The sequence below is a fragment of the Lepidochelys kempii genome, chromosome 3 (genome assembly GCF_965140285.1).
Source record: "Lepidochelys kempii isolate rLepKem1 chromosome 3, rLepKem1.hap1, whole genome shotgun sequence".
NCBI lineage: Eukaryota > Metazoa > Chordata > Testudines > Cheloniidae > Lepidochelys > Lepidochelys kempii.
Window position 1 is genome coordinate 209,187,369 of NC_136382.1, and position 9,268 is coordinate 209,196,636.

Here is a 9,268-nt window from a genome sequence, read left to right on the forward strand (position 1 = left end):
CCTGGGGACAACTGGCATGACTGGAATGTTACAATCACTGGGTGTAAACTGCTCAGGAAGGACGGGAGGGGGTGGGGGAGACATTCTACACTGAAGGCATCATTACCTGCTTTAAAGTTATTGATAACTCAGAACCACAGGATCTTGAATGCACATGGGTCAATGTGCTAATGTACAAAGTCCAGGTAGGGGTGCTGGTGGGGATCCATTGCAGACCTCTGAATCGCACCAGAGAGCAGAATTACTTATTCCTTCAGCAATGGTCTTTAATATCTGGAAGGAAAAGCTGTGTTGTTATGGGGGATTTCAGTTGGGAGACATATACGGGAGGTCTCAATAAAACAGTGAGTTTCTAAAAAGTATGGATGATAATTTCCTGACACAAAAGGTATTGCACCCAACACAAGGTTACTCTATTGTGGACCTAATTATGACAGATAAAGATGAATTAATCACTGGGCTGGAAGTTGGTGTGCCTAGGAACCAGTGATCATGACCTGATTACATTCACTATGCCAAACAAGGGACAGTGCCAACCAGTAATACACATGCTGGGTACTTCAAAGGGCTAATTTCCCAGAGCTGAGGAAAATGATGAGTGAAACATCAGGCAGAAAAATGCGAATTAAAATTGGGACTTCTTGAAGTGGAGACCATTAAGTGGCCAAAAAGCCACGATTCTACAGTCAAGAAAGAGCATAATTCTGGCTAAAAGCCCATCCTGAGTAAGTGCAAAAGTGAAGGCAGGAATTATAAATTAAAAAGGAATACATAACAAATGGGAAAAGGGGTAAATAGATAGTAATCAGTATAAATTAGAAGTTATGAAGTGTAGAAAATTGATAAGGGAAACTAAAGCCATCAGGCAAAAATCCATGGCTTGCAGGGCTAAGGGCCATAAGAAGGAATTTTTAAGTATCTTAGGAACAACGGAACTCCAAGCAATGGTATAGTCCCATTACTAGATGGAGATGGTAATATTGTTAATAATGATGCAGAAAACGAAGAAGTATTCAATAAATATTTCTGTTCTGTATCTGGAAAAAAACAGGATAATGTACTCTAATCCCATGAGGCTGATGAAGTTCTTTCCAGCCCATTATCAGAAGGCCTGGATAACTTGCACCCAAGAGTCCTTAAAAAGTTGGCCAGGTTCTTTTCAGGTCAACTTTTATCTTAGACAATATTTCTTAAACCAGGACATTTTTTTATTCTTAACAATCAATGTATTAATTCACCCAGAATCACATTAGTAGACAATCAACACCTCTTCAACCAACTGTAGACACAACCAATGTTCTAGGCATGAACAGAACACACCAACAGTAGTCTTGCAAGCAATTGTGATGTCCTAGCGATTAGGCTTAGCTGTTACAGCTTTATGTTCTCCCAGAGCGAGGAACTAGTGAGGAAAGAAAGCAGAAGAAATACAGGCTTATGCTGATATGAACACCACACCGTTATTTTGGGACCAGCTCCGCTGAAGAGTTCAGAGGCATCCACTTAATTCAAAGACAAAAATGGCATCTCGAAAAGATGGGGGGCAGCACTTTGCCGAGCTATTCCACTGTCCCTCTAGTGTCAACTCTCAGATGCTAGAGGAGCTAAGCCAGCACCCCACACATGAAGAAATTGCCTCCTCACCTACTGTTGAGGAAGTGCAAAAAGTTATCAAACAAATGAAGTCAGGAAATTGCCAGGCAAAGACAACATGCCAGTGGAAATTTTTCAACTTGCAGGCCCCCAAACGGTTAACTATCCGTATTAACTTATTAAAGATATCTGGGAAACTGAGAACATTCTCCTGGATGTCAAAGATGCAATCATAGTTACACTATACACAAATAAAGGCAACAGATCTGACTGTGTATCTCCCTGCTCTCTGTAGATGGTAAATCCTTGCTGATATTTTACTCAATCGTCTTGCTGAAACATTATCAGAGAAGCTTCTACCAGAGAACTAGAGTGGTCCATGGCGCCCTACACAAGCCTATCACAACATGTCGTGTACTTCATCCAGTGCACGAAATGTCCCAGCAACAACTGCTCTCTGGTTTCATCCGCTGTATGTGGGTGAAACCAGACAATTGCTGCGCTCTCCAAAGAAGTCACACAGAAAAATGATAAAAAGACAAAAACACTCTCTCACCGGTATGGTGAACACTTTTCACAGAGGCCTCACTCTAGACCTGACCTCTCAGTCTTCATCCTCCAAAGGAACCCTGCACAACACCTTCAAATGACAAGCCTGGGAGCTCACATTCCTAACTTTGCTAGCCACTAACAACCGTGGACTGAACAGGGACACCGGAGGAATGGCTTACAACAATCTGTAAGGCACTAAACACCCCCGCTTTTTTTTTTCTCCTGGACCGCTGTGGCAGGAGGGGTGTAAACCAGCCACTTCCCCTTGAAAGGTCCCTTGAAATATGCGCTAACTACTTATGCCCAAGAAGCTGCTCCACCTTGTATTTAGCAGCGACCTCTCCCCGCCCTGAGCATGAGCTCTGGGCACGCTCCAAAGCCTGTCTCTCTTTCCAGCAGAAGTTGGTCCAGTAGAAGCTATTCCCTCCTCCACCTTGTCTCTCTGCTACCCTGGGACCCAGCTCACCGCTCTGAACGTCCCTGGCTGTGTCCACAGGAGCATGTGTCTGTCCTGGCGGCCAACGGGGAGCCGGGCAGCTGCCGCCAGACCCTGCGGCCCCACGCGGGAACAGCTGCCCGGTGACCCTCCGCCCAGCGGCAGCGACCACGGCGCCACTCGCCCGCTGCGCCGCGCCGCCTCCCTGCTTCCCACCCGCCGCGGCCTCCCCGCAGCCTGCGGACAGGACGGGAGCGGAGCCCGGCAGGGGCCGCGCTGCGGGGCCCAGCGAGGGGCGCCTGGGACGGCGGCGAGCCCGGGCGCTGAGCTCCGCGGGGCCAGCGCGCAGGCAGCCGGGGAGGGCGCCGCCGGGCCGGGCCGCGCTGCAGCCGCAGCACCGGGGCCGGGCATGGACCTGGCAGCGCCGCGGCCGCTCTCCCAGCCCCGGCTCGCCGCCCGCCCGGGGGTCCCGCTGCAGGGAGAGCCCGGGAGCCGCCGGCAGCTGCCCGCCCGCGCCCGGCCTCCAGCGGCTCGCAGGGGCCCGGAGCAGCGGGGAGCGCCCGGCCCCGGCCGCCCAGCCCGGGAGCAGGCGCCGGCCGCGTAGGGGAAGCAGCATCTCGGCAGAGACCGGCGCGAGGTAAAGCCCCGCTCCGCGCTCGGCTGCCCCTTCCCAGCGGCCGGGGCCGGCTGGGACTCGCCCCCCACGCAGGAGGGCGAGTGACCCGGGGCTGGGGCAGACCTGAACCTGCTGCCGTGGCCTGGCAGGGCAGAGAGTCCCTAGCCTGCCCCCTGCACAGGGCAGAGGAACGGGGCCCTGGAGACAGGGAGCCGGGGGAGCCCTGGTGGCTCGGCAGCCGTCTCCCCAGGGTGCCCCAGGGAGCCAGCTGCGTTGGTGGGCCTGGCTGGCACTGCCCGGCTGGGCTGGCGACACCGAGGAGGGCAGGCAGAGGGCACACGCACACGCCTGGGGGGAATAGGGGGTTGTATGACGTCTTGTCCCACCCGGGCTACTTGGCACCGGCACAGCCGTGTCTCTCCTGGCCAGGCCAGTCCTGGGCCTGGTGGTGTTGGCGGCAGCGAGTGAGATGCCGGCTGGCTGCAAGGGGCTGGGAGCTTGTGCCCTGGCCAGTCTGCGCCAGCAGTGCGGGCCCAGGAGCTGGTGGGCTACGGAGCCCAGGCCAGAGAGGCGGGCTGGTGCTCCAGGAGCTCTGCCCGACCCGTGGGGGTCTGGAGTGCTGCTGTGGCCGGGCAGGCGGGGGCCAGCGGGGGCAGGAGTGTGGCCATGGCCAGAGGAGAGTCAGAGGATCAAGTGACATATATTAGAGCTGGACAGTGTAGGACAGGCCCTATGGGCCATTCTCCAGGGCTGGGGCCAGGCAGGTTTGCAATGGCCCAGGCACTTGAGGGCTCCTGGCCCTATCCCTGGGAAGTCAATTCCCCAGGAGAAAGCCTCTCTGGGGCAGGGACTCTATTTCTCCTCCTCTCACAGCCACAGCATAGCTGCCCTTGCTGAGCTGAGCTGGACTCACTGAACTCTTAACGCTTTAGTCCCTGACCATGTTGTGGCTCTTCTCCGAATTCCCTCCGGCTGTCAGCGTTTTTCTGGTAATGTGGTGCCCGCAATGGAGGGCGCTGGGCCTGGCCCAGCTGCGCATTCAGGGGCCACCCCCTGCTCAGCAAGGTGCTGCCTCTGGGCCTGCAGCCCTCAGTCGCATTGCCCATTTTCGCTGCCACGTTGCATTTCCGGCTGACGTCCACTGTGGCCCCAGGGCTCTGCCTTTGCCTGGCTCTTCCCCGCCCTTGCTGCGCCGCCGGGTTCAGCCCTTCCAGTCGCAGCTGCTGGTGTTTAACCACGTCTCGGCTAACCCGGCTGGGAGCAGGCCTGCGTGGCACCGTGGCCCCCATGCAGGAGGCCGGGGGGGCTGCCCCAGCAGTGAGAATGAAGGGAAAGTATAAGGGGAGACACTAGTGTAAGCAAGGGCTTCGGCTCTCTCAGCCGCACTGTCTCCTAGGTTGGTTTCTCCCCATGACGGGGGGTGGTTTAGCTTGTTCTCCCCAGCTGGGGTAGCTCCATCCATCCCAGCTGCGTCTCAGCTTGGTCATTTCTGCCCCTGCTGGGTCCCTCGGGCTCTTTTGTTCTGTCTTCATTGTTGATCACAGCTCCCAATTAAGTGTTACCTGCTGCTCACCGCTCACTTCCAGATCACAGGTGAAAATACTAAATCAGTGTGGACCAAGCCCAGGCCCCTGCTGGGTCCCCCCCAACCCAGCCCATGCACTGGGGGATGTTCGTTTACCTCTGCAATCTGGACTGTGCCCCTTGGGTACATGCATTAGGCCACCGCCTTTACCGGCATGATCACATGCTATTTTTCTCTGGGCACAGGTGCTCAGCAGGATTTTAACTTGGGACCTTCAGGGCACAGCCAGGGCGGAGTGCGGCTCAGCATGCTATGCCCATAGCCTCAGACTGCTCCAGGCTTAGCCGCCAGCCATGTTGGTTAGCAGGGGGCTTCCGTGCCTCCACTGGGACAAACACACTCCCCTCCTCCTCCTCCAGTCTCAGCCCTGGTGCTGGCTTCTCTCCAGGGCAGCTGTGGAGCAGCAGCAGTCAGGATCCTGGCTCTGCTCCTCCTCTTTTCCCCATGCAGCAAGCCGCAGCAGCTGCACCCGTGCCATGCCCAGGCCAGAAAGAGAGACAGAACCAGAGTGGTGGCATTCTCCCTGGTACCTGGGGAGGACACTACTCTGCACGGACGGAGGAGGGGGGCATATCAGGCAACACTTCCCTGCCCCAGCACTTGAGGAATCCAGAGCACTAAGCTAAAACACAGCGCCCAGATCGCAACACCCTGGATGTGAGGGTTGGTGCCCTGGCTGTTTGAGTCCTTGCTCTAGGTTTCTCTGTGCACAGCGTGAGAGGTCTGGGCACAGGAGAAATTTATCAAATCGAGGCCCTTGGATGGCACAAGGCAAAGTGACACTACAAGACATTTATCAAATAATGGGACCTCGCCCCTTCACATTCCCGCGTGTTACAGACTAGTGAAAGGTGCCCCTACGAGGGTCAGCGGGGACACAGAAACCTGGAGTGGTAACAGCTGCATCGGCACGAAGGGTGTCACAGGGTTTGTTTAAAGCAGAGTTTTGCATCATCTCCAAAGTTCACATACAGAGACATTGAAAACCAATTTGCCATTTTGTAATCACAGTCTCGACTTGAACAAAAATTTGATGATGGGCTCTTCATTGTAGCAGACAAAAGTCTAACAAGATGCAATGGCTGGAAATTGAAACTAGACAAATTCAGACTGGAAATAAGATTACATTTTAACCATGAGGGTAATTAACCATTGGCGCAATTTACCAAGGGTCATGGTGGATTCTCTGTCACTGGCAATTAGGGCTGTCAATTAATTGCAGTTAATGCAAGCAATTAACGCAAAATAAATTAACTAGATTTTAAAAATTAGTCATGATTAATAGCAGTTTTAATTGCACTGTGGGTTGGCAGGGGTATAATGGGGGGCACGAGAGGCCTGGCGCAGGGATACTGTTTGGGGGGGCAGAGGGGGACCTGGCACAGGCATGCTGGGTGGGGAGGCAGACCTCAGCAATGCAAAGCAGCACCCCACCCCCTGCTGCCCACAGCTGACTGGGAAAGAGGTGGCAGGGAGGAACGTGCTGCCCACCAAGGCCGGGGAGATTTGAACAGAGCAGAAAGAGCCCTACAGCAAAGTAGCTGCCTGACTGACCCATGTGTTCCTCCTTCCAGGATGGTTCCCCCACCGCCTGTCAACAAGCCCCATGTCTGCCTCTCCACCATCCTCATCATGAGCAGCTTGGTGCTGATGGATGCTTACCTGGTGGAGCAGAACCAGGGCTCCCGGAAACTGGGCATCTGCCTCATGGTCTCGGTGGGTGACCTCTGCTTCCTGCTGGTGCTCCGGTACATGGCGGTCTGGGTCGGGGCCGAGGTGAGGACAGCCAAGCGCGGCTACGCCATGATCCTTTGGTTCCTTTACGTCTTTGTGTTGGAGATCAAGGTCTACTTTGTCTACCAGAACTACAAGGCTGACCGGAAGACCCTGGACCTTCTGGCACGCAAAGCCCTGACCCTGCTGTTGTCTGTCTGCATCCCAGCCCTCTATGTGCTGCTGGTAGCCACTGAGCATATGGACTACGTCCGGACCTTCAAGAAGAAGGAGGACCTCCGCAACCGCCTCTTCTGGGTCATCATTGACATGCTGGACGTGCTGGACATCCAGGCCAACCTGTGGGAGCCCCAGAAGAAAGGACTGCCCCTCTGGGCCGAGGGCCTCATGTTCTTCTACTGCTACATTTTGCTCTTGACTCTCCCTTGCGTGTCCCTGTGCGAGATCAGCATGCAAGGATTCAGCATCGTCCCGCACCGGATGATGCTCTACCCTATACTGAGCCTGCTCACTGTCAACATCGCCACCCTCTTCATCAGGGGGAGCAACATGGTCTTCTTCAGGGACGCCCGGGTCTCGGGCATCTTCATGGGCAAGAACGTGCTGGCCGTCGCGCTGAAGCTCTGTATGTTTGTGCAGTACCGGAAGCAGCTGCGCAACATGCCAGCAGGGCTCAGCGCTGAGCCCCAGCACAGCTCCACACCCCAGCCCCAGCCTGCCCTGCAGCTGCTGAAATCCCAGAACCAGACGCCCGGCCCCAAGGCTCTGGGCCAGGGGAACACGTGACCTGAGGCGGGCACCGCAGACTGGAGCCTAACAATGGCAGAGTACTGGCACCTGCCGAGTTCCCGCCCAGGGCTGGTTCCTCCAGGCAGTCTGTGAGCGACCCATCCTTGCTTTGCACGGACAAACTGACCAGCCACGTCCTCACTGAGCACGGGGCTGGGGAACGGTCACTTCCGGGGCAGCATGGCATAGAACAGGGCCTTGGCACCATAGCCAATGGTAGCCAGCCCCCAAGGCCAACTTGCGGGCCTTGTGGAGAGGCTGCCAAAGGGGAACAGGCAGTGCCAGGCAACAGGGTTGCTTCCCTGTATTCCTTCAATTGCAAGGGTGTCGCGGCGCGATGGCTCTGTGGTGGGCCTGCTGGGAATGTCCCGGGGGGACACAATCTTCATGCACTCCCTGCACAGTCTAATGGTGCCAAAGGGGCACCCGTTCTGCCCTCGATTGTTTCTGCTGGGCCCCTCCCTCTGCGTGCCCACACATTCCGCCGCCCCCCTCCCACACACACACACATCGTTGCCTGTTCCCTCCTCGGGAGTGCAGGATTCCCCAGGGGAGTGGTGCCGGTACCGACCAGCTCCCAGCCCCAGGACGTCCAATGGGACTCACTGCCTCGTGGGCCTTCTTCATGAGCATCTTCCTTTTTCCAATAAATGAGAGTCCAAGCCCTGCAGCCTCCTGGCATCTGTGTGCAGCTGCTCCCTAACGCTGTTTGTATGGAGGCCAGTCGGGATGAGCATGAGTCCTGCTCTCTGTGAGGGCCGACAGAAGGCATGGGGGGTAGGTAGGATTATAGAACAACAAGAGCTGGCTCACTGTTAAGGTTGCAGCATGGCTTCTGTTTGAATTTTCCATCCTCTCTAAAGCCTACACCCCCAGTCAGATGGGCTTGGAAAGTGGTCTGCTAGTTCCAGGCCCAGGGGAGAATGTGGGGCACTTTTGGGGTCACTGGATGAAAGGGTGCCCAAGATACAGCCCTCCAAAATGATTGGTTTTGTAAGACCTTAATTTCTTATAACCCATTTGTTGCAGCTTAGGGACGGACGGGGCAGGCTTCTGACGGGGACCCCTCACTGAGATCTAGAGGCCGGCCCCAAGAACAAGCTCAGAAACCCAATTCAGAAAGAGTTCTTAGCTTGGATTTTTGGTTCTCCGGGCTGGTGTGGCAGGTGGCAATGCCTTCCCCAGGGATGGCCAGCACCGTGTGCAGTGCTAGAGGTCCTCTGCCAAAACAGCCTCTCCTGGCCAGACAGGCACTGAACGAGGAGCCAGGAGACCCTCTTGCACTGATTGCTACGAACATTCCTGTGTCTTTCACAACCCAGGCTAGTGACCAAGGTCTTGGACCCCCCTGTTAGGGGAGGTACAAGAACCAGTTGCTCCATTTTGCAGATTGGGTAACTGAAGGGTTGAAACTGGTCTCTGATATGGCAGACCCAAGTCTGATTCGCTAAGCCACGCTGCCTTCTGGAGAGAATCCAGGTGCTTGGCCAGCCTGTCTGGCCCCTGCTGTGATCACTAGATATAAGCTTCCTCCTCCCCATTCCCCACAGCCAACGGTAGGAACCAGGGTCCCTTCCAGAGGGGAACCAACACTAGCCACATGCTCGCTGAGTGAGCCAAATCCCAGGGCTTGGCGGTGCTGTCTGCACTGGGGGCTGCTTCAGCACACCCACCTCCACAGAGCTCCGAGACTCTGCAATAGGATCAGAGCACCTTACTTGTCCCTAACAGACACTTCCTGTGAGCTCAGCACATCCCAAAGCCGTACTCCTATTCAGACAGCCCCCCAAGCCCCTCATCGCAGCCTGGGCAGCAGCAATTGCCCAGGGAGCGCTGGCTGCTGGCAGGCAGAGATCAGTGTGGGGCCAGCTGCACAAGGGGCGAGCGGAGCAGTACGGCGGGGCCTGCAATGAGTTACTTCCAGGTTAGTCTCTGCTCCCAGAAGCACAATCCAGCAAGGTTC

The 9,268-nt window shown here is 55.7% G+C and overlaps 1 protein-coding gene across 1 annotated transcript; it reads left to right on the plus strand.

The window, feature by feature from the left end:
• The first annotated feature begins 3,115 nt into the window (after window positions 1-3,115).
• On the plus strand, window positions 3,116-7,966 carry LOC140908362 (transmembrane protein 121). Its single transcript, XM_073335332.2, has 2 exons — window positions 3,116-3,218; window positions 6,357-7,966. Exon 2 carries the CDS (start codon window positions 6,358-6,360, stop codon window positions 7,300-7,302), a length of 945 nt encoding a protein of 314 aa, XP_073191433.2. The 5' UTR covers window positions 3,116-3,218; window position 6,357; the 3' UTR covers window positions 7,303-7,966.
• The last annotated feature ends 1,302 nt before the right edge of the window (window positions 7,967-9,268 follow it).